Source organism: Mycteria americana, chromosome 4 (assembly GCF_035582795.1).
Source record: "Mycteria americana isolate JAX WOST 10 ecotype Jacksonville Zoo and Gardens chromosome 4, USCA_MyAme_1.0, whole genome shotgun sequence".
In the NCBI taxonomy this organism is placed as follows: domain Eukaryota; kingdom Metazoa; phylum Chordata; class Aves; order Ciconiiformes; family Ciconiidae; genus Mycteria; species Mycteria americana.
The window spans coordinates 51,509,890-51,534,346 of record NC_134368.1 but is presented as its reverse complement, the minus strand read 5'-3'; the positions used below and the strand labels follow the sequence as shown (position 1 = coordinate 51,534,346).

The 24,457-nt window shown below is 50.2% G+C and overlaps 2 protein-coding genes across 7 annotated transcripts in view; one reads left to right on the top strand and one right to left on the bottom strand.

Moving 5' to 3' along the window:
* Positions 1 to 6,212, bottom strand: part of TNKS (tankyrase) — a 144,550-nt gene extending 138,338 nt beyond the window's left edge. For both annotated transcript variants that reach the window (XM_075500536.1, XM_075500537.1), the window contains exon 1: positions 5,688 to 6,212. In XM_075500536.1, the coding sequence (XP_075356651.1) occupies positions 5,688 to 6,186 (499 nt within the window). In that variant the 5' untranslated portion in view covers positions 6,187 to 6,212. The remainder of the gene's footprint in view (positions 1 to 5,687) is intronic.
* A 6,705-nt stretch (positions 6,213 to 12,917) lies between these two features.
* MFHAS1 (multifunctional ROCO family signaling regulator 1) overlaps positions 12,918 to 24,457 on the top strand; it is a 35,186-nt gene continuing 23,646 nt past the window's right edge. For all 5 annotated transcript variants that reach the window (XR_012775544.1, XR_012775543.1, XR_012775545.1 and 2 more), the window contains exon 1: positions 12,918 to 16,285. Coding sequence is in view for 2 of the 5 variants with exons in the window: in XM_075500532.1 (XP_075356647.1) it covers positions 13,093 to 16,285 (3,193 nt within the window). In the remaining 3 variants the exon portion in view is untranslated. The remainder of the gene's footprint in view (positions 16,286 to 24,457) is intronic.

The window sequence follows — 24,457 nt, the reverse complement described above, 5'->3', positions numbered from 1 at the left end:
ATTTATCAATTCATCTTTTTGCATAAAGAAGTCTGCATTTTGCAGGCTCTGAGCCTGTAAGGTTGCCAGGATGTTTCCTAATTGACTACGCAATCTGCACTCTTCATTCTATGCATATGAATCCAGCTGAAAATTGTTATTACCCCTACTTTAAGTTGCACGAGGCAGAATTGATCAGTGATTTAGCTTTACAAACAACTGTAAGTAAGGTCAGACATCTCTTCTGTGGCAAGGATGTATCAGACAACTGCAACAAAACCAGTAGTTTAAGAATGGTATCTCAAGCAAGGCTTTCCAGGGCAATTGAAGCTAACTTGTACATTGCACCACAGGTGGAGCAGTTAATTCGGGTGTCTCTGCATAGAGCGGAAGCATGTATAATAAGTTACCAACTACTTCTTGTAATTTGCCGGCTCTCCCTCAAGGAACACTCAGTAGCTAGTTATATTAGTTCTGCCGCCTCAGTTGCTTATCTCACTTACACATGTTGAAGCAGCTTGCATTTTTATGCTTTATTGCTTGCTAGTTGACAAATCAACTTGATGAGCTCTCTTCTTAAACTCTGACCACTGACTATTTTCCAACCCAAGTGAGATCCCTTTGCCTTCAGGATTAAAGTTGCATAAACAACAGTTACTACGAGTGCAATCAAAAGCATGCTTACAGAAAACTACCTTCCCCAAACAGTTTTTTGCCATTACTCTAGACCCAAGCAGAAAGAAAACAAGGAATATCACTGATGCTCTAACAACTCACCTTAAATCAGGTTTCTCCAAGCCTGAGTTTGGGCTGGTACCACCAACAGCACTTCAGCCTGTGATCCCAACTCCATACCTTCCAAAAGCCACTCTGGAAACCTCTACCTCAGTACAGAAGTGGGCATTAAGCCACAGTTCACCAATTACTATTAGTACTCTCTATATCCTTGGGTTAAACACTAGAAAGAGAGTAGCTGTAAAGCTAAAAGAATGTGTTTCCTAAGAACTTGAGGGGCTAACTTCATGATCAAAAAAAAAAGTTAAACTTCTAATTAAATGGGTGTGGAACAGGACAAGCTTATAACTGTGGCTATATGAAGAAATTAGCTAGGACTCAGCTTATTTCTATCAGGTCCATCCACCTAGTCATTTCTGAAAGAGGTGCTATTACTAATGATTTACCACCAAGGACTAAGTCTAAAAACATATGAATCAAGGTGTCAGCAGCAAATACATATATATCCTTTTGTAAGGCTAAACCTTGTTTCAGAAGGCAAGAAGCAAGTCCGTTACCAAGCCGGCTCCCATGAATTCCTACTGGCTCTGGGAAAAAACTGGGATTTCAGATAAAAGGTCACAGAAGTCCTCCCCATCTAGGCATATTAAAGGCAGAAAAGTCTTGGAAAGCCAACCTTGGTATGCAAGTACTATAAATGGAGGATGACACACAAAAAAAGAGCCATGAAAGCATCACCCCCAACCTGCTTTAAACACAATGAACCAATACAGGCAGCCCCCCTGCAAACCATATAATGATTCACAAAAAATACATAGGCTGAGAAAAGCCCCATGCAAAGTATACCTAAAACGTGACACATCATCACATGGACTGAAATCATCCAACCATTAAAAAAAAATAAAAAGTCAGTAGCATTCCCCAAAGGGGAAAAAAAAAAATCTACCTCTCACATAGACACAGAACAACCAACTGATTTGGTTATGCCAGCTAAAAAGGTATTTTGTCAACTATGTGACAACAACATCGCCAAAAGCAAGATTATCAAGCCAGTTAATGAGAACAGACAGCACGGGCATAACAAAATTTTTCAGCTAGTGAGGGGCACATAATACAGTAAAGATGTTCATAATCTGGTGAAATCAACAATGACAGTTAAGATCTTTCTCAAGGAAAAGAGGTAACACATCTTTAGATCAAAGAAGGAGTGCAGTGGAAAGGCAAGGGAGTGGAATAGTTCGTCTCATTCAATGCAGTTTGAAGAAGAGAACCATTAAGCAGAACACAAGATATTCCAGTGAAGAGGCTGGAAAATACAAGAGGAATCAAGTTACTTTTAATACAAGTTAACAGTCCAATTATTCAGTGGAACTCCTTACCACAGGATGAGCCTCTACTAACATGTCGAAACTGGGTCTTGCTCAAATAGTTGCTAAGCTACAAACTGCAGGAAGAGTACTCAGAGCAGTATCTTATATGAAGAGGGCAAGTGTATAACTCTTCCCTAGACATCTGCTTTTGGCCATCAGTACAGACAAAACCTTGAGCCAAACATACCTTTGTTCGTGCCTAGCACAGCTACTTTTCTTTTTTTTTTTTTTTAGTTATAAGCAAGCTAGTTTTCATTGGAAAAACTGAATGCAAAAGCTGTGAATACATTAATAATTCCACTTAATTTCTTTTTTGCATTTTACAGTCAATCGTTTCCAAGTCTTTAGGATCTGCTTCTTACTCTGATTCTTGGGCTTTCCTCATATCCAAAGCCTGCACTGGTAGCAGAGATCCAAATATCCTGCAATCCACACTGCAGTTGAGACACTACTGAGTTTTCCTCTTTCCAAGCATGTGTACCTCTGTTGAAGAATCCCTCAAATCATTTGCAAAGGAAAAACTGAACACCACACATGTGGAAAGACATTTAGAATTTCAAGAGAGACTCTGCTAGAATAACAGTCCAGTTGGAGGATGAAAGGAAAATGATCCTCTGTTCAACCTCTTCCTGCTTGACAAGAGAGGTCTCTATCACCCTGATATGGCTTCAGTATTAATTTCTGCCTTATTAATAGCTAACCAAAGCAGGTCAGATTTATGCAGCACACTAGCTGACATTTCAACACAGAGTTGGAGAATCAATTCCCGTTCATTCAGATCAAATTTACAATTCAGATATCGCAGACAAAGAAAACCTGGATAACACTGTTGCTTCAACATGATGTGGCCATGCACATTTTATCTGGAAGTGGATAATAGACAAGATGACTCCAACTTCTAGAAACAGATTTAGATCTATCCCCAGTTTTTTAATAATTGATTACAGAGATTTCAGTTCTCACCTTATCCCCAGCTTACATTTGTGCTAAGGATGCTGAATGCTCTCAGAAGTCACCCCTTTTATCTTTCTTCTGCCATAAGGAAGGAGATAAAGGTGATTTTGAAACTAGAAACTTCACAAAGCTTAAGGGAACCTGAAATTAGTGCTTTTTACAAGAAACTAGAACTAGGGAAGTTGTCCTTCTCTATTACAGTAAAAGTAATTTCACTGCCTGGCATTATTGCCAAAAAGGACATCTGAGAAAACCAGACTGAGCTAGGGAGAAGTCAAGTACGGTGGCAGGGGGAAGAATCCAGCTACCCCCAAAATTGGCAAATGAAGAAAAAATTAGAAGAATTCCTCTATCACAAACCACAAGATCAGAAGTGGAACTCACTCTCTTGTCATTCAAGAGTTTAGCTTCAAGAGGTTTGAAACAAGCAGTTTAAAACATTGCATATTGCACTCTCCAACTCCCATTCCCCTAGTAAAGGCCATACAACTCACACTTAGCTATGGCTCATAAAACATGAGCTATTATCCGTAACACAGCTTCATATACACAGCAGACTCCTATGCTCATAAGCAAACAAGTTTTATTTCTCCTTTTGCCCACAAAGGAGGGGATCAAATCAACACATTGCATCACCAGCAGATATATACTGCCTAAGATCAGTTGCATTCAAACTATGTGCTTAGAGGCCTTTCCAAAATGCAGGACCCCAAGATCTCTGTAATAAGAAATCTGCCTAATGCTATTACATGTCAAATCCATTTGGACCAGACATACTGCAGTGGTTTGAGATAAACTATGTATGGTAGCTAAGGAAAGTCTTTAAATCTAGGAAAATAGATACAGAAATTTGTTAGGTATGAGAACTTCACCTGCTGTTTTCCTCATGTTACAAGGAAGCACCTTCCATTGCTATTACAGTAACATCTCATTGACACTATCAACTTTCAAAGTCTTATCCCCTTAAGTAAGTTTTATCCATTTCTTCTCTAATCAAAGCAGAAGTTACCACTGCAGCTTCAGCACTGAAGTTTGTACTAGCACTGAAGTTACAACGTGAGATCTCATAGTTTAAGGGGAAGCAGCAAGGTCTAATTTTAAGTCTGAATCCAAAACAAGCAGAGCAAACTCAAGATGAGCCTTCCAAAACATTAAGAACTTCACGCACACACATGCAGTTGTACCAGCATTATGTTCCAGGGTTCACTAAAATTAAGTCCATCTCTGTACTCCAGAAATTTACTGTTTTATAAACTCCACTTGCATAAGGTCATGCTTTACTGGTAGAGCTCAGGGATCAGAGAAGAATGCAAAGGAAACAGCCAAAAGTTCCCGCAGGGGCATCGTGAAATGCCACCTCTACTTTGAAAATGAAAACAAACCCACACAATCTCAGAGGAGATTGTAATCTCACAATCTGACAGATAAATTGAACACCACTATTCAGAGTTCCAGGCAATACCGTGCCATAAAATGTTCATTTTTATTACCAATTCCAACACAGTGCTTCAGAGCCACATGCCAGCATTTAAATATCAACCACTCAATATAGTCTTGTTAATTATCTTAATTTATGTGTACTAGCGCACCACTTAAAGCTCAAGCAACACCTATGCCCCTTACTACATAAGGTCCAGTCCCGTAACACTGCGGCACGTATCAGAAAGCCCTCAGCCTGACCACAGACCTAGGAATTGCGCAAATCCTGAGTTACAGCTGATGATTTAAAACATCTTCCTCATTTTACTTTTATCATGACTTCACGTGCCCTGTGCCCCCAGTGAAGACCATGCCCTGCACAAATTGTTTTCTTTATGGACTACGCTAACCTATAATAGCTATACTTCCTAGAAGGTAACGTTTACTTCCAGTTAATGTAAACTGTTGGACCTCACTGTTAACTGGTTTTATGACGTTATTTCTGATTATAATAACTTATCTTCTCTGCACTAAGAGGCATATTGTCTCCTGGACACACATGTAACTTCTATCAAGTTCAGTTGTTCCACTTCACCTCTTTCCCCTGCCCCCTCAGACCACAAGAGATGCTGAGATCAATCAGCATGATATGCCAAAATAAAAGAAAAAAGTTACAAAGTGCAAGGCACCGACTTTGATTCCTGTCAAGTCCACATGCATCACAGGGGTCCATGACTTTCAAGAGCTACTACTATACTTGTGAAACCCTTAACTTCACACCAACTCTGTCCTGAATTCCAGTTTCTCACTTCCTAAGCACACGTGCACAAGTTTGCAGCCTATGTGTCAAATACAGAGAAAAACGTCTGTACTTTTAGATCATACAGCCCCCCTTATGCCTCCAGGATCTCCTCTCCCACTCGTTTCACCCAAAGGATCTTCTTCCGTTTTATGAGGAAAAAGAAAAAAGAAGATTTAACAGCCGTCTCCCCACAATCTGCAGCGAAACACTACCGGGGAAGTCTGCTCACACCCCTCCTCTCAGCTTACGCTTGAGGTGTCCCGACCCACCGAGATGCTGGAGGTCCACTCCCCGAAGCCAGGGAAGCTACTCCTGGGAAGTCAGGTCGGGAGCTGTACCCTCCCCGTCCCGACGCACTCGCTGTCAGTGCCCTCGCCGGGAACGGGAGGCCGGACCGGCCCCGGCCCCTCCCCGGTCCCGGTACCCACCGGCGGCGAAGTGGAGCGGCGTGGACTTGCGGCCCGCCATGTCCTTGGCGTTCACGTTGCCCGTGTCCACCAGGCGCTTCACGCGCGTCACGTCCCCATTGCGGCAGGCCTCCAGCAGCTCGCGGAAGGCCCCGCTCGCCGCGCCCGGGCCCGCCGCCTCGGGACTCTCCGCTGCCGGGCTCGACGCGACCGACGACGATGCAGACGAGGAGGAGGACGAGGAGGAACTGCTGGAGCTGCTGCCCGAGGCCGGCGGCGGGCCCGGGGCGGCGGCGCCCGCACCCTCCGAGCACTCCGGGGCCGGAGGCCGCTCCGCGTCGGGGGGAGCCTCGCCTTCGGGGCCGGCCAGGCTGTGGCGCTGCGCGGCGGGGGCGAGGTCGGCCGGTGCCAGGCTGGGGCTGCGCGGCGGCGAGGCGGCGGCCGGCGGCGAGGCCGGCCCGGGCGGCGGCGGTGGGTGATGGTGGTGGTGGTGCTGGGAGCGACGCGGCGGCGCCGCCATCTTCGCCCTCCTCCGCCCTCCCCCCCGGCCCCCGTCACTGCGGCAACGGCGGCAACCCCCGCCCACACTTCCGCCCGCACCCGGCCAATCCCGATGCGCGGCGCCCGGACGTGATGCCCACGCTGTGGCGGCGGGGCGGGGCGGGGCGGGGCGGGGCGAGCGGGGGCGCGGCCTCACAGCGACCCGCCCCGCGGCGGGGCAGCGGCTCGCGCCTGCCCCCTGGCGGCCGCCGGGTGCGGCCCCTCCGGCGCGGGGCGGGGCGGGCGGAGCCCGGGGCGGGGCGGGCGGAGCCCGGGGCGGGGGAGGCGGAGCCCGGGGCGGAGCCCAGCCCGGCGCGGAGGGGGGAAGCGGGAGGCTGAGGGCGGCAAGGCAGGCGGTGGCTGCCGGTGCTGAGGGTAGAGGGAGGAGTGGAGGGGTGTCGGGCCGAAGCAGCCCCGTAAGGCTCTCTGTGCAGTGAGGGGTCTGAGCCGCACGGGAGCAGGCAGAAGCGTTCCCGTCAGGGTTTTGGATTGGATCTGGAAAGCAGCGGGAAGGTGAGACCAAAGTGCTCCTGGCTTGCTGGTATCTAGGGGGGATATAAACACCAGTTACGGATAAACGGTTTACGTCAGAAAGCCCCAGTAACTGTCACCAAGAGACCTCCAGTTCACTTACCTCATCTTTAATCTGAGCACAAGGGAGATTCCATTGACGGGAAAAATCCCAACAGCAGCAGTTCCTGGAGAATTCCCAGTACACCAGGTACTGAGGCTCCCAGCGCTGGTGGGGCAGCAGCCACAGGTCAGAGAATGGGGAGAGCGACGAGGAATTCCCGTTAGAGGGAGGGAATATGGCTAACGCCAGCCAGCCTCATCCTGGCAAACAGATCTGCTTTAGTTGTTTGGCAGGGAGAGGGCTTTGGGAAGTGCTGGCGTAGCACCGTGTGACGTGCTGAAGAACCGCTGACCAGGTCTAACGCTGGGGGCACAGAAAACCAGCAAACAGGGATTCAGAAAAAATTAGGATCTGGTCTAGTGCTACTAAGTACCTTTCTGCCAGTGATGGGGAGGTAGGCGTGAAATCAGTCCCCATGACTGGTGCAGCGGTAAATGAAAATCCACTTAAATGTGCCCAGCTCAGTTCTTGTTTGTGCCGTGACTTTGAAGCCATGGGCCTTGACCAGGCACTGAGAGGGCTCTGCAAGACGTCCCTGACACCTGAATCTAGAGAGCTGCTGCTTCGCAGCCTTCTTTCAAGCCAAAACTCCCAAAAGGACTTTGCAAGCTAATTACAACATCCCCTTTGTCAGGCCCAAGCTTTGCAAGGCATTGAACGTTCTTATAAGAAAGATGGAGAGAGACTTTTCACCAGGGTCTGTAGTGACAGGACAAGGGACAACGGTTTTAAACTGAAAGAGGGTAGGTTTAGATTGGCCATAAGGAAGAATTTTTTTACAATGAGGGTGGTGGGACACTGGACCAGGTTGCCCAGAGAAGCTGTGGATGCCCCATCTCTGGAAACATTCAAGGTCAGGTTGGACGGGGCTCTGAGCAATCTGATCTAGTTGAAGACGTCCCTGCTCCTTGCAGGAGGGTTGGGCTAGATGACCTTTAAAGGTCCCTTCCAACCCAAACCATTCTGTGATTCTATGAAAGCTGTGCCTGGGAAGGAACAAGTAAAGGGGTTAGGATTCACAGTACGAGACCTGCCTGCGCGTGACGGATGCACTCGACCCCTTAAGCAAACTGGCAGTAGTTTGGTACAGGCTCCAAAGGAGGTAAAGGCCTGAGCTGTAGCTGGGCCAAGATCTCCTCTAGTTTCAGTCTGTTCTCTAAAAACCCACAAAGCAGTAGAGTGACACAGTGAGCATCGACACATAGGAGCTTGGAACACTTATCGTGCAATTAACACACGAATAGCAGGTGGCTTTTCCAAGACTTATTTATCAAGGAACAAATTAAGTTGTGGGTACAAGGAGTCTCATGCATACCTTTCCCATCGCACATAATTTCACTACGAGCCAACCACTTTATTCCATTAATATGACAGCCTAAGGGAGCCTTCTTTGAGCTCTCCCTGCTAGGCAGCGTGGCTGCGTGGCGGTGATCTCCCCTTGAGCTGGGACACCTCTCAAGGTGGCTCCTCGAGGCAGAGAGACCTTTTACCAATGGCAGATCTTTGGTAAGTGACTGATAGCATGCTGAATTAATACTAATGAAACATTACTAATCCATGTAGCTATTAAATATTAATTACTATAAACTTTGTATAGATTATTCCATTAGACATAAACCATTGTCCAAGTCTGAGACTAAGATTGGACCTAGCTGTACCTAAGCTCCATCAGGAGTTTAGAAGGCAAGGGCGTCCACTCTGAACCTTGTGACTCAACGGGAGGGTCTTCCTTACCCTTTTCGTCTCCGGTCTCTGTGTGAATCATTCTAACTTGATTCTAACTCAATTTTCCTTTGTATGTTCCATGCAGTAATTAGTAAAGTGAACCTTGCCATCAAACTTCTTGAACCTTGGTAAAGCACTGCTAAACTTTGTTAAATTCCATCAAATGTATTGAACCCTGTCAAATTATTATTCTACCTCAATAAAACATATTGCTGCTTCTCTCTTTTGAGTGAGGTGCATTCCACTCTTCTGCGACACCACAGGAAGGGGGGCCTGGCCCTGGGTTTCACAGGGTGTGATGCCAAGTGGTTCTGGGGATGCACCTCCTCTTCAGACCCCCACCTTTGGGTGGGGGTCCCTATACCATTGCAGCCCTCAGTTTCCCTAAGCCTTCACCTTCCCGCCCCACATGTACAGCAGCACTGCTCCCCTCCAGAGAGATGAGGCAAGCAGCAGTGCTGTCCTCCCGAAGCAGGAACCTGGGATTTTTACCATCTGGGCTGTGTGTCTGGTGGTGTGGAAGGCAAGCACTCTCCCGAGGGGATGCCAGCCTCGCTCAGTGCTGGTGCCAGAGCCCATGCGCTTTGCAGTGGCCCACAGTGCTCCCAGCATCTGCTTGCCGCAGCAGCTCGATGCTTCTGTTGAGCTGATTTAGGTTCACGTCCTGTCACAAGTGGCTGATTACATTTGCACCTCTTGTCTCGCAAAGCCCAGAGTCAGGCTCTGAAATGCTGTTGATAACTCAGTGTCTTTTACCTGACCCAGGAGGGAGGTGCTTTAGATAGAAATCTTATTAATGATTCAGCTGCAGGGCTCAGTAAAGTGGAGGCACCTCAGACTTCAGCTGAATAATTAAATCCCATCAACAGGACTTTCCAGGGCCACTATTTAATTACTCCAAATGCAATTCTGGTATATAATGGAATCCACTGAAATGGGATTCATTTATTTTTCTTTTTTTTTAAACAAAATGCTTTATAGCATTGCTGGCAATTTTACAGCCACCTGCCTCTCAGCCCCAGCTGATGGCAGCTAGGAGAGGGGCTTGGGGTGGTTTCTGAATATTTTTAAGCTCCAACAAATAGGAAATGGCTCCAAAACCAGCATCCAGTGTGCTAGTGCTCATGTTTAATGGACTTGTAGTATGCTGACAAGTAAATCAAGAGGAAGTGAGGAAGTCCTGTTTGGAGAAACGCATCTTCTCTGCTGAAGCAGACGGGAAGACAAGGGATCATCTAGAGCTGTAGCAAAAGCTACGTTTTCTGAGAAACAAAACCTTCCCTTTCCCCAGAAAGTATCTAACTCAACTGGCAGCTTTAACCATGGTGAATGTGTTGAAGAAGCCAAGACACACCATCCCTGGCTGTTTGAAGTTACTCACAGATTTGCACACCCATGCAGGTGTAGTAGGATAAAAAGTAAGGTTCATGGGAAAGCACCAGAGCTTTCCTCCTTGGACAACATCCGAGCAGCACTGGGGACGTCTTTGTGCCAGCATGCTGCTCATCATGTTTTTTCTGGCTTAGCCTCATTGACCACATACAGGAGCTCATCAAAATTTGGCTAGTGCTGCATGACTTTTCTCCCCCTCTTCATTACCTTGGGGAGGCATTCAGCTCCTGCTGCTTTGCATATTTTGTGATAGGGGTTTTGATAGTCAAAACTTTCCCTGCTTAGGCCAGCTCCTCCCTGGCTGTCTTTGCATGCTGTCAGAAAGATGTGTTTAATACAGGCCATGACCTCCAGTAGCAGGCAAACAGAGATAAGCGCTTCTCTCCCTGGTATTTTTCAGCTGGCTGAGTCAAACAGCTGCTTGAAGCGTTCCAGGTGGAGGGGTTTGTCCAGTTTTCCCGTGGGAAGCAAAAGGATAGTGCAGAGTGGCACCCTTTTGGGTTAAACTTGCTGCAGATCATCTGGGAGCCTCCTTGAGCAACTGGGAGCCTGCCCTGGCTTCAGAGAGGATCTGCAGTGCCCGTGGGCACCATGCGGTGGGTAGCCCCCAGTAACGATGCTGCTTTCTCTGTCTTTACCTGCACAAGGCACAGGGAGGAAGAAAATTAGCTGCAAATTTGATGCCAGAGTCAATTTTCCCTGCAGAGATCTTTTCTTTCTAGAAACATCATCTTGCTTTAAAAACCTGATTTTGATAGCGACAGGCTGAGTGGCTTTGCATGTAGAGAGTTGGAAATGAAACCATTGACCTGGTATCATGAGCAATTGGGCAAGAGGGTGGGAGAAGAGAATTACTCTTTCCCCAGGAGGAACTGAATGTGCTACTTTTGAAGTGGGGAAGGAAAGTGCTCCTTTCTGCACGCAGAGAAGGGCTACTTCCCCAGTGATCTTCAGGAAAAGCAAAGACACAAAAACTGGGTTAGCCCAAATAAAAGATGGACTGACTCAATGCAGGGATGCTCTGAAAATAAATGAGGGCAAGCCTGGAAACTAGCTCTAGATAGGCACAATTTAGCAAGAGGCCATGAGTATCTTTGTTTCCCAGGCTCAGGATCTGACACCAGCCAAGCAGGAAGAATGGGAAGAGCTTTATCCCCAAGTTTAGTCCCTCTCAGCAGAGCCTCCCGCATCACGAGTACCCCTGCATACCTGTTCCCCCTGAGCCCAAGTGGTGGCCCTGGAGCCGAACCATGGGCCCAGACCCCAGGACTGCCTCTGCTGGCTTTGGGCAGCAAAGAAATTAACTCTAATTTTAAGAAAATTAACTCTCTCCCAGCCAAAACCAGCACACTCCTGAACCCTGCTTGGAGCTGGGTCTTACCTTCACACAGCCATGCTTTCTCCCAGGCCTGTGGGCTTTCCTCCCTGTCCTTTGCGTGCTTTGTTTGGCTTTACCAGCCAACACTGCTATTTTTTCCCTACCTGGGGGTGACCTCACGCTGAGAAAGGCATTTAGCAGAAACCTGATGAAGGTTTGTTAGGACTCACAGGGCCTGAAAAGATGATTTTGTCCCTGCTTGTCTGTTACTGATGGGAAAGACGGGAACTGAACCTGGGCCTTTGCAATCTGTAGTTTTAGTCATTGGCAAATTTAGTAATTTAGTGCAGTGACTATAGCTCCGCACCGCGTCAGTTCTGTCCAAGCGGGAATGTGGTTAGATGCGCAGGGCCACCTAAAAGAGAAGACGTCATTCGTGTGAGGGCTCTCCACAATAAAGAAGAGAATAAAAGCTGTGAAACTGGTTGCCCCATGGCCCGCTTTTCATTTCAAATGCTTTTCTTTCTCTTCGTGGCTCTGAAGTGATAGCTTACAGCATGCTTACAGCAATAGGTGATAGCATGGTAGCTGTTACAACATGGGAAGGTGGGAGGAGGTGACTGTGCTCAGGCCCCCAAAGCACGCTGGAGTATTCAGTGCTGTACATTTTAAAAGCTCTGAACCTTTGGCCACAGTGCATCACTGGCATTTGTGAGGGTAAGGTCACGCAACTCGGAAGATCTGAGTGTCCACAGCCTCCGTCGGTCTGCCTCGCGGCCCCGCCGTACACCGGCTCTGTTTCCCCCCTGTAGCAGCGGTGGAAATTTCCAGGCACATTTCTCTGAGCCCCAGGAGCAAAGCTCGGCTGAGGATCCTGAAGAAGGCAGTGTTTAGGATCTGGCCAGATGTATGCAGCAGAGGAAACAAAGCGCGGCAGGAAGGTGGCAGAGTTGCTCTGACTAACCAGAGGGTCACAGGCTTTCGCACCCTCCAACACGGAAACACACTTATGTACCGGGAAGGAAGGTCCATCTCGGTTTCTTGCAGGGCTGGATGAAAAACCAGCCTTTGCCTGGGGCAGAAAGGACGCGGCGATCAGCGAGACAACAGCTTTTGCTGTTACTCCACTGGGTGAGCTGTGCTCTGTCAGCCGAGCGCTCACCAACCTCGCAGCAAGCCCAGGGGCAGGGCGAGACCCCGGGGCGGCGGCTGCTGTCACACGCCGGGCTCCCGGGGATGCGCCGGCACCGCTACCGCTGCCCGCACCACCGCCTCCCGGCGCCGGGTGGGCTCGCCCCACCGGGGGCACCCGAGGGGCCGTAGGGAGGCGGCGGGGCCACTCTCTCCGGCAGGGCCAGACGGTGCAGGGGGCAGGAGCCGCAGGCTGGGAGGCTCAGGCCGGAGGCAGGGACCCTTCCTCCCCGGGAGGAGCGGCCGGTGCCCGGCGGGCGGGGGGTTTCCGGGCAGGCCGGGGCGGGGTGTCCCGGCGCCGGCTGTCCCCGCGGCAGGGGCCGGCTCTCCCCGGCGCGGGGGCGGTGCGGCGCTGGCGGGGCCGGCTGCCCCCGCGGGCGGCGCGGCGCGGGGCGGGCCGTGCCCGCGTCCCGCCCCCGGCGGGGCGGTGGCAGCGGCGGCGGCGGCTACGTGCGCGGGGCGGCGCGGCACGGCTGGCAGTGCCGGCGCGGCGCCGCGGGGAGCCCCGAGCCCGCCGCGGCAGCGGTGGCGGCGGCGGCGGCGACGCGCAGCCCGGCCGCGCCCATGGCGAGCAGCAGCGGCGGCGGCGGCAGGTAGGGCGGGGCGGGGGGCCCGCTCCCCCGGCCATGGCGCAGACGGAGCCCCCGAAGGCGGTGCGGCTGTGGCGCGACGCCGCCCTGCGCGCACGGAAGCTGCGGGGCGGCCCCGGCGAGCCCGAGCCCGAGCCGGAGCCGGACGCGGGGCCGCCGGGGGGGCCGCCGCCGCCGCCCCCCGCCGCCGCCGCGCCTCGCCGCCCGCCCCCGGCGGCGGCCCTGGGGGAGCTGGAGGCGCTGAACCTGAGCGGGCGGGGGCTGGAGGAGCTGCCCGAAGAGGTGGGCGCCGCCCTGAGCGGGCTGCGGGTGCTCAGCCTGCGGCGCAACCGGCTGGGCCGCCTGCCCGCCGCCGCCCTGCGCCACCTGGGCCGCCTGGCCGAGCTTGACCTCAGCCACAACCGGCTGCGGGGCCTGGGGGACGGCGGGGCGCTGGCCGGGCTGCGGGGCCTGCGCAAGCTCAGCCTCAGCCACAACGAGCTGGGCGCCGAGGGCCCGGGCCTGCCCCCCCGCCTCGCCGAGCTGGGCCGCCTCGAGGAGCTCGACCTCAGCTTCAACCGCCTGCGCCGCCTGCCCGAGGGCCTGGGCCACCTGCGGCACCTCCGCGCCCTCGACGTCGACCACAACCTGCTGCCCTCCTTCCCTGCCCCACTGCTGGAGCTGGCCGCCCTGGAGGAGCTCGACTGCTCCGGCAACCGCCACCTCGGGGCCCTGCCTGAGGGCATCGCCGCCCTCCGCCGCCTCAAGATCCTCTGGCTGAGCGGCACTGGGCTGGCGGCCCTGCCTGAGGGCCTCTGCCAGCTGAGCGCCCTCGAGAGCCTCATGCTGGATGGCAACCGGCTGCGGGCCCTTCCCGCTGGCTTCGGCAGCCTGCAGCGGCTCAAGATGCTGAACCTCTCCTCTAATCTGCTGGGGGAGTTCCCCGCTGCCATCTTGGCGCTGCCCAGTCTGGAGGAGCTCTACCTGAGCCGCAACCAGCTCACACTGCTGCCCCCTCACCTCTGTCAGCTCCGCCAGCTCCGCACCCTCTGGCTGGACAACAACCGCATCCGCTACCTGCCTGACTCTATCGTGCTCCTCCACAGCCTGGAGGAGCTGGTCCTGCAAGGCAACCAGATCGCCATCCTACCCGAGGGCTTCGGGCAGCTCTCCCGCATCACCCTGTGGAAGATCAAAGACAACCCCCTCATCCAGCCCCCCTACGAGGTGTGCATGAAAGGCATCCCCTACATCGCAGCCTACCAGCAGGAGCTGGCCCACTCCCAGCCTGCCCTCAAACCCCGCCTCAAGCTCGTCCTCATGGGCCTAAAGGATGCGGGAAAGACCCTGCTGAGACGATGCCTCATGGAGGAGGATGGGCAGAGGGAGGACGTGGGAAGCCTGGAGGCAGTGAGCACCCAGCCCAGAGGGTGCCCTGGGCAGCAGCAGGACATTGGGAGAATGCCAGTTGGGTGTTCCCCCTTCCCGGAGCCTCAGGATGCTTCCTTACCACGGGTACCTGCCATGCAGCAGCTGGAACATCTCCCTGTTGAGCGGCAGGACGTCCCTGCTCACGTGTCCCCTCACCGAGTGAAAGGGGAAACACCGTGCCCTGTACCGTCACTGCCACCGGATGCCTCCCAAGTACCATCAGGACTGGGACTGTCAGGAGGCAGCAAGGGCATTGAGGTGATGGACTGGACAGCGGATGCAGAGAGAGGCCTGACGTTCATTGTGTACGAGCTGGCAGGGGACCCAAGCTATGATGTGATCCAGTCTTTCTTTCTCTCTCCCGGAGCCCTGTATGTGCTGGTGGTGAATTTGAGTGCCTACGTCCCTCAGCACTTCTACCCCTCTGTGGGCTATTTCTTGCACTGGCTTGGTTCCAAGGTGCCCCATGCTGTGGTGTGCATGGTGGGAACACATGCTGACCTCTGTGCGGAGCGGGAGTTGGAAGAGAAGTGCCTGGACATCCATCACCAGATCGCTCAGCAGGAGAAGAGGGATGCTGAGGGACTCCAGAACTTGGTCCAGCAGGTGGATGAGGCTCTGGGACAGGACTTTGACCTGCGCTGCTCCAGCCCACACGCTGCCTTTTATGGGGTCTCGGACAAGAACTTGCGGCGAAAGAAAGCCCAGTTTCAGTACCTTCTCAACCACCGCCCACAGATCCTCTCTCCAGTGCTGCCTTTCAGCTGCCGGGACCGTTGCCAGGTGCGTCGCCTGCGGGACAAGCTCCTCTCGGTGGCTGAGCACCGGGATATCTTCCCGAACCTGCACCGGGTGTTGCCCAAATCCTGGCAAGTGCTGGAGGAGCTGCACTTCCAACCACAAGCTCAGCAGCTGTGGCTTAGCTGGTGGGACTCTGCCCGGTTGGGCTTACAGGCGGGCCTGACGGAGGATCGGCTCCAGAGCGCCCTGTCCTACCTGCACGAGAGTGGGAAGCTGCTCTACTTCGAGGAGCACCTCACCTTGCGGGAGTATGTGTTCCACAACCTGCCACGGCTCATTGACATCCTCAACGTCTTCTGCCAGCGGGATGCCACCGTACTGCTCCAGAAACTGCTCAGCGACACCCACATTGATGAACTGAGGGCCACTCAGCTCCATCATTATGTGGAGGGCTTCTTGCTGCATGGCCTCCTCCCTGCCCATGTTATCCGTCTCCTTCTTAAGCCCCACATCCAGAGCCGGGAAGATCTGCAGCTCATCCTGGAGCTGCTGGAGAAGATGGGGCTCTGTTACTGTGTCAACAAACCGAAATGCAAGCCCCTAAATGGGGCGGCCGCTTGGTACAAGTTTCCCTGCTACGTGAAAAATGAGGTGCCCCATGCGGAGGCGTGGATCAACGGCGCCAATCTGAGCGGACAGTCCTTCGTGGTCGAGCAGCTGCAGATTGAATATAGCTTTCCATTCATTTTCCCACCCGGCTTGTTTGCACGCTACAGTGTCCAGATTAACAGCCACGTGGTTCAGCGGTCAGATGGCAAATACCAGATCTATGCCTACCGGGGAAAGGTGCCCGTGGTGGTGAGTTACCGGCCTGCCAGGGGAGCTCTGCAGCCAGATACTCTGTCTATCGCTAGTCATGCGTCCCTACCAAATATCTGGACAGCTTGGCAAGCTATTACCCCTTTAGTGGAAGAACTGAATGTCCTGCTCCAGGAATGGCCGGGCCTGTACTACACTGTGCACGTCCTCTGTTCAAAGTGCCTTAAAAGAGGGTCACCCAACCCACACACTTTTCCAGGTAAGGCACAGCCCAGCTTGCCTCTCATCTCTTCTGGGGCTTTGCCCCTTCTAGAAGGGAGTTTTATGGTATTAGCCTTAGCTCTGTCTCTTTTTTTTTTTTTCTTTTTTTTTTCTTTTTTTTTTTCTTCCTCCTCTGCTCTAACTCCCTTCCCTGGTGACTTGAGTCATGAGAGAAAATATTAGGGTAGCTCCAAGGAGACAGGCTTAAAATAACTGTATTCTGAGATGGTTCTGAGGGGTGTGTTATATCCCCCTTTGTCCATGTCTTTTTCTCTCTGCTTTTTAGGTTTTGGCCCTGAGCATTGGCAGTGCCATTGTTGAAAAGGCCCTGACCTGTCCTTCTCCTTGTTTTGATTCCTTTGAATGGCACTGCGTTTTTTTCCCAATTCCCTTTATCCTGCAGCTCCCCCTTCCTTGGGGCTATTTGTAAACAGGGATAGAGAGCCTGAAAAACCGCAGGTGTCATGTCCCCCACCTTCCACCCCCAAAACCTGGCCTGTGCTGCAGCCTCTCTGAATGCAGGAAAGCTCCTGTTGGTAGACAATGGATGTGTTGGTCTTCATAGCCCTGCATAAAAAGCACTTTCTCGTATGGGAGCCCTGTCTCTAGCAGGAAGCATTCCTCCCTGAAGAGAGGGGGATACTCCATCTTCTTTGTTTAAGTGTCTCACCTAGAAGTGATTCCCAGACTGTGCCTGTTGGAGCTATTCTTGAGAACAATTATTTTCCTTCCTCTCTCCCCCTTCATCTAATGAAAAAAGCATAATCTCTCTCCTCAGGAATGTGACTAGTCGTGGTGCTTTTTAAAGCTGTCATCTCTAAAGTCAGGATTTCATCAGTGGTGTTTTCCAGCAGCATCTGTTTTACTTCCTATGTGTGCAGGTGCTGCCTCCTAACCTGTGTCCTCCCTCCTCTGCTGGGTTTGCTCTGGGGCTTGGGGGGGCCACGGGAAAGGTGCTTTGGTGTGTAAATCTGCGTGAAATCAAAACACACCCTGAAGCAGCACCCTAGAAATGTGCATTTTCTACACACACTTACACCCATGTTGGAAGTATGTTGGAGCATTCTTTATTTACAGGTAGCCTGAAATGGTGAGGGAACTGGAGTATGATTTGAGTTGAAGCAAGCAGTCATGCTGAATTGGTTCGTAGGCAAATGTGAATAATAAGTTGTGTTTTGGGGGTTTGGAGGGTTTTTTTCCTTTTCTTTTTTTATCTCTGGACCTTGAAAACAAGGAGATGCTGTTTGTTCCTCAGCCCGCGTCCTGGCTGCGTTGATTGTATCTCTTTCCTCTAACTGTGCTAGCTTATGTAAGAGCCATTGGACTGGGGGGGTGAACTCATGCTGTGTGAGTTGCTGAGTCTTGCTGCTGACGTGGTGCTTGGGGCAATGTGATCTGCTTTCCAAAAAAACCCCTGAAAACTAAAAAAAATACAGAACCCCTAAAAAAACCCCAAAACAAAAAACCCCCAAAATTAACCAAGACAGGAAACTGTATATGCATGTGTGATGGGTGGCTATTGAAGGTTTAGCTTGTTAATAATTCAGGTCTGCAGTCAGGTATCTCCTTTTTTCTTTTTTTTTTTTTTTTGGTGAATGTTTTGTGGCTGATCCTTCTTTTTTCCCCTGGTGAGTAGATGATGCTTTAAAAGTGAAATGTGAAGAGGAGCCAGACTGTCTGTAGATGATTGGCATCTTTGCTGACCAGTGACAGTCCAGAGCAGGTCCAGAAGGATAAGGGAGGCACTGAAATCAAAGGGCCTTTTCCTTTGGATTTGGCTGTGCCATATGTTTCCTTAGAGGTAAGAAAGGATTGCTCTCACCTGGGAGCCAGGCCAGGTGTGCTGGGAAGGTGAGAGGCAGGTAAGCGGTACATCGTTGGGCATGGAAGGAGCAGGGGCTCTCGTGCCAGGCCTCTGAATGCCACCTGGGTGATGCTGCCTGTGGAAAGGGGGTTGCAGGGTTTCTGAAACTCTCCAGGGGAGAAGCCAGGCCTTGCTGCCGGGGGGACAGGGCTTAGCATCCCAAGTTGCCCTGCCTTGAAGCAGGGGGTGGCTGTCTTAACATGAATACTATGCGAGTCTAGCTGAGGGAAGAGCATGTTGAGAAGACAAATGTATTTCAAAGGCAGGGATGATCTGTGGAAGTGCTCAAGAGTGATTAAAGGCTGCCAGTAATCAAGAAACCTGCTTGTGTTCTTGGATGATGTTTAAATCTAACCCACCTAAGATCTGGATTGTATGAAAAATGTGAACCATCATTTGGCTTGGGGAGGCCAATCTCTGCATTTAACCTAAAATATTCTTTGCTCTATGACTAAAAAACTGTTTAGGAGCCTCTAAATAGCAATTGTGAAGCTGAAGACTTTTTTTTCTCCTGATTTTGTTGATGAGGAGTTATGCGTGTTTAAAGTCGTGCTGCCAAGCTTGTTCTCGTGCGTGAATCGTGGCTGGCATCATTTTTAACAGGTAGAAAAGAGATGGGTCTAACGTTACAAAAACGTGTAGCGAGGGAGATGTCTGTTTCTTTCCAAACTCTTCCAACGGAAATCCCTGGCAATTACAACACTGCTAATTCTTAAATAGGGCTGTGGTCTTTTTAGGACTGCACTGAAGAAATGCTTTGCAGTCTGTTGACCTTAATAAGGGAAATATTTCTGTGGAGACACTGCCAAATTTGTGCTCAAAAATGGAAGTGTGGTCTGGCTGTGTGTCTGGTTGCGCAATTTGTGTCGTCATTCATGAAACGGATGGTGCATTCTTTGGTCATCCAAAATTTTCGTTGGAATCCCCTTCAAAGAGGGGACTTGGTTGTTCACGAGTTGAGGATTAATCCTTGATTTTCCTCTCCTTCCCTTCCCTCTCAGTCCTGAGTGCATACACTCTATAACTTCCATGAATAATACACACAGAAATTCTCTAAGAACAAGCTAGTGTGCATAGAAATAGTCAATAAGAATTGAGATTCTGGATTCAGTCTTCTGAGGGTTTATTGCAAACAAACAGTGAATAAAAGTGATATAAAAATGCCTTGATAGGGTCCTTTTAAGGAAGTTTTTGTGTTTGAAACAGTTTTGTAGCTGGGTGAAATAGTAACTGAATTGGCATCTGAGCTGGAATCTGTGTGCTTTTAGGCTGCAGTCATCCAGTCAGCTGATAAATGGGGTGTTGAATTCTTTTTTTTTTTTTTTTTTTTTTTTTTTTTATTTTACATTTGCATCATATATAAATAAAAGTATCCCTGCCAGGCTAAGAAAGGCATACCCCTGCTTGGAGTGACCAACAAGAATGGTTCACCACTCCAAGACAATGAGACCTCAGTTGGGTTGTCACAGGCATTGTGAAATGCTGTGATTTTTGTATGCGATGTTCTTTTAGCCCCTGGAGTGAAGGGCTTTTAGGTTGTTCATGTCCCATAAGCTATTAAATGACCTGGGATTGGGGGGTGGGGGTCATTTGCCATCTGTCTGATAGTAGACTCCTGTGCTTTGGACAAATGTGACTGGATCTTCCAAGCTTGCCTTCATGTGCACCTGCTAACTGCTCTGCTCCTGTCTCCTCTTGCTCTGCTGGGTCTGGGCCATCCCAGGGTCTTCCAGGCTGTGGTCTACACAAGGTGTCCTGATGTCTGACGCGTGATCCTTTTGGTGTTTGGGGTGGGGGAGATTGCGTTTGACCTTTGTTCCTGCCTGTGAAGTTGCCTGTATGAACACAGACATAAGAAAGCCAGGGGCTGCGTCCATTGCAGAAAACAGGCAAAATGCTGTCACAAGCAAGACAAGATGATCTGGGTTTTCACAGATTAAAAATGTGACAACAGACAGAAAGCCATGGGCAAAGATACTGTGCGTGAGCCTAGCAGCCCCTCTCCAAAAGTATGCTGCAAAAGATTTGAGAGATGCTGGAGGACTGGCAAGAGGTCTCCTGTGGAGAGGAAGTGTGCATCTCCCTCCTGCCTTGCTGCTCCCTTCATAAGGTATCAGAAGAGGGAGGAGATCGCAAGCCTCTACTCTGCCTGTCTCCCACATCCAAAGTGAGCAGGAGCAGGGATTATATGCCGGTCACCTTCAGGGGTACAGATGGAGGTATTGTAGCGTAGTTCCCCTGTGAGACTCTGTCATGGCCAGAGCAGGGCTAATTCTAGGCCGCCTTATTCATGTGATTTGAAGTGAACCATGCTCACTATCCCTGTGTTGGAGTCAAAAGCAAGCATGAACTCCCTTGGCCGCTGGGATGGAGTCAGGAGATGGAGGGGTGGAAGATCCCGTGATGTGTCATGCTGTCAAGCCTGTGCAAGGTGAGGAGGGAGCAGGTGGGACTGGTTTTGTCAGAAGGGCTCAGAAGTTGCTCCAAAATCTGAGCTGCCTTTCAGTGCAAGGCATCTAATTGTCAGGTATCTAATTGTTCTTTGTAATTAAATTGTAAGTGACTGGGTTTTTTTGCACAGGCAGTTGCAGTAGAGCAACACCTGCTTGTTATAGAGCCTGATGCTAGCATTTGGCAGCCTTTTATTTTCCTCATTTGAGGGTGGAGTCTTTTTTTGCCTAACTTTCAAAGTAGATGCTGCAGTTCTGGGGCTGTTGTCACGCTCTCCTGAAGGTTGTGGCTTCAGCAGAGTACTGTGGTGTAATCAGACGCAGTGGGGCAAGGCTTCAGGACAGCGTGAGCACTGGACACAGATGATCTGGGTGGCAGGAGAAAGCTGAATGAGGCCCTGTGATTCAGGAGGAGAAGAGAATAGATCAGTTGCTGAACTTGGGGAAGCTAGTGTGATTCTGTAGCTCTAGCGCTGATTATTTAGCTTACCAACAAGAGCTGATTTCTGTGCTGCTGAAGTGACAACCTTCAGTGGTGTGACTTGCTGTATGTAATGGTGTAGAAACGCTGTCTATGTACCACTAGGGATTTTTAGGGTTTTCCTTCATGTTAAGCTGTGTGTTGCATGGTGAGCATTTGAGGTCCTCTTGCTTGGTAGCTGTGGTGGGGCATCCTCTAATTTAAACAACACATTCAGGAAAGAGACAACCAATGTTTTGTGATCTTGGAGGAGGCAGAGAAATTGCCAGAGGAAGTGTGGAGTGCAGCATGGATGGCTGCCATGGGGCCGTGCCTGGTGGGGTGTAGGTGTGGGGACCAGTCCTTGGGAGAACTGGAGTAGCCAGCGCTGAGCTGGGCTCATGCCTGATGATCTGGCTTGGGAGCGGGAGGGACAAACTCAGCTGTGGATGACAGAAGAGAGGCTGAGGCTTTGAATTGCCTTCTTAAAGCTGTCCTGCTGCCTGCACTGTCTGGTTACCTTGTATTGTGTGTGTTGCTTTGTGTTTGGGTGCTTTTTTTTAAGGCTCCTAATATGGAACTTGCTAAAATTACTTGAAATTAGGATGGCAACATGCATATTTAACACTGTTTGAAGGAATCCTCTTGCTTTGCAAAAAGTTCCTAAGCATTTCTGCTAAAGGAAAGAGTTCCTGGTATGTCAGCTCTGGTACGAGAAAACTCTTCTGCTTTGTTCCTTGACAGCTTGTCTTGCCCTGCCCCATTGCCCGTGGGAGTCATCTCTGGGCTTTGGGCCTCTGGACTTTTAGCTGCCATCACTGAACCAGAGAAACACTAGATTTGGTCGAGTGGATCTTTTTGGTTTGGTTAGTGAAGTAAAGCAGAGTTCTTGGCCTTTAGTGCATTACTTTTTTTTGGTTTGTGTTTTTTATTTTTACAGTAGCTGAAATTTTGTCTTTGCAGGACATGACCTATAAAAGAGATGCTCAAATGATTCTTTGTTTCATTGCATGAGAACTATCTAAAAGCTACTGACTGGGAGGGTGAGATAAAATGTTGATGCAGGTTTTCCCCTCTCCAGAGTCAGTTGATTACATGACAACGGATTTGTGCTCTGCTTCAGCACGCTGTGGACACAGATGTCATGAAACATGCTTTGCTTCCTGCTGTGTGCACGCACTTCTGGTGGTGTGGTGCCTCTTTCTAAAAACACTTAAGTGTGAAAAGTTTTCCCATGTAAGTTCAGCTGAGGTGTATCATGTGCATGGTCTACATGCAGATAACATTGCAAGGTCCTAATCCTTTTGCGTCTCAGGAGAGGATGGTGGGAAATCACCAAGAGTGCTGAATCTCTGTTCCCTTTTGGTGATGTTGTGAACATGTTACTTGACATTGGGATAGAGCTCTGAAAAAATAAGTATCAGTTTAAAAGCAAAACATGAGTGCATCTGGTAGGTAATTCTCTTGTATGCTGTGGCGTCTTGTTGCATTTGCAGCATTAAGCAGGTAACACTGGTAGCCTAGCATGTTCTCCAATTAGTGATTTGCTAATAACAGTGCAAGCTAGTTGTTTGGCTCTTGAAAGTATGTTGCCAGGGGAGAAGGGAGAAAATGTATTTAATGAAAAGTTCTGTGTCGGGTTTGAATTCTTGGAAGTCATCAGAGTACAATTCCCGCTTCCCCCCCCCTCCCCCCCAAGTAGAGGAAGAATAACCTCTGCAGATGAGTAAAGAAAACTGTGGTCTGGGGGTTAAATACAAGATGATCAGCTACTTCCTTTTATCTCCCTCTCCTTGCTTGTGGTACTTGTGCTTGCCATACAGATGTGGGCAACTGTGAGAGTAAGCAGGCTGGCTTGTGCCAAATAAGGTCACCTCTTCTCAGGTGAGCTTGTGGGATACCAGTTTAAGGATGTGCTATTTAAGGGAGTACCTTGTAGGGATGAGGAGTGGGGAGGGAGTCCATAAAGTACTATGTCAATTATAACAATCAGACTCCTGTTGCTGCAAACAAAATACGTTGGTGCTTTCGGCTAGCTAATAACATATCTGGATCTGAGAAAGCAATGCAGCTGGGTTGTAGGAGTCTCAGCCTGCCTCCCGTATAGGTCTGCTATACGGTGAGCTCCTTGCCTACAGCAGGAGAGCTGATGGGATTTTGGTGAGCACAGTGTGAAGGAGCTGTGTCTCATACATGGTGAGGAGGCCTTGGCATTTTCAGAAGCTGTTGAGTGGATGCAGTTTACAGCCTGGCATGGGAAGATCACCTGTGTGGATGTGGCCTTTGTTCCAGCTGAGCAGCTGGGAGAGATTTGTCCTCTAGTGGTTTCTTTGTTGGGAACCAGATGTAGCAACTGGGGTTGGAGGGTTCAAGACCTGTGAAACAACTGGCTGGTTGGCTTTGGGAGAAATTTCATTTGGCATGTTCAGCTGGACCATCTTTGAGGGCTCATGGTTCTGCCCCAGCAGGCTGCTGGAGGCTGAAATCATATTGTACTTGTGGTATTTTCCTGGCTAAAGTTTGGTCCTGAATGCGCTGATCGGGTTGCCAACATGGTCAGTGGCAGTGTGGTTTAGGACTGATGCATGCTCGTAGACTCTGTGGTTAGGGATGACTTGCCTGTGGCCAGTGGATGGAGGCAGTGATTGGACTGAGCTGTGACTGCTGGAGTGCTTGTGTGCTTGAGTTGGTTGTGGTTTAAAGCAAACCCTTAAATTCAGATTTTTTTTTTTTTTTCCAGCGGTCATTTTCAAGAGCTCTGTGTTTCTCCCAAAGGTATACCGAGTACACTTACTAGTTTTAGCTGTGGCTAGGTTGGACTCCTGGGGACAGGTGCGAGACTGGCCTAGGACCTACAGACTTTACAAGGTAACATTAATTTTGAATTGACAGTTCAGCATGGTAAGCTCTGCATGAACCAGATGACAGCTTTGAGGTGAGGTAGGCACTTCTGCGGGGAAGTCCATTAGACTTAGTGCTTTGTGAGGATTGGACTAAACTGAACTGTGGAGGCAAGTAACCTTCAGAGCAAAACAAAGCTGCATCTCAAATCGTGTTCAGACCTGCCCTGTTTTGCCACATGCTGATTCAGAGGTGATTCTTGAATACTCCAGGAAGGAGCTGTATTGTTGTTGATCTAGCTTACATTGAATTGTGCTGATGAGATGACAGGAGACTTCTGCTGGGCTTTTGTTAACGGGGTTTCACAAGCTTGGCTAAGTGCATCTCTGTAAGGCCCTTTATGAAAGCAATACCAGGATATCTTTCCCATTACCCAGTTTTAGGGTGATGCTTGCCAAGCGTCCAGTTTAAATAAGCATTTTTATTTGTGTTACATGAGAGGGACCTCGGACCTCCAAGACCATTCTGGGAGAGGTTCTTCCTCCTTCGCCTGGT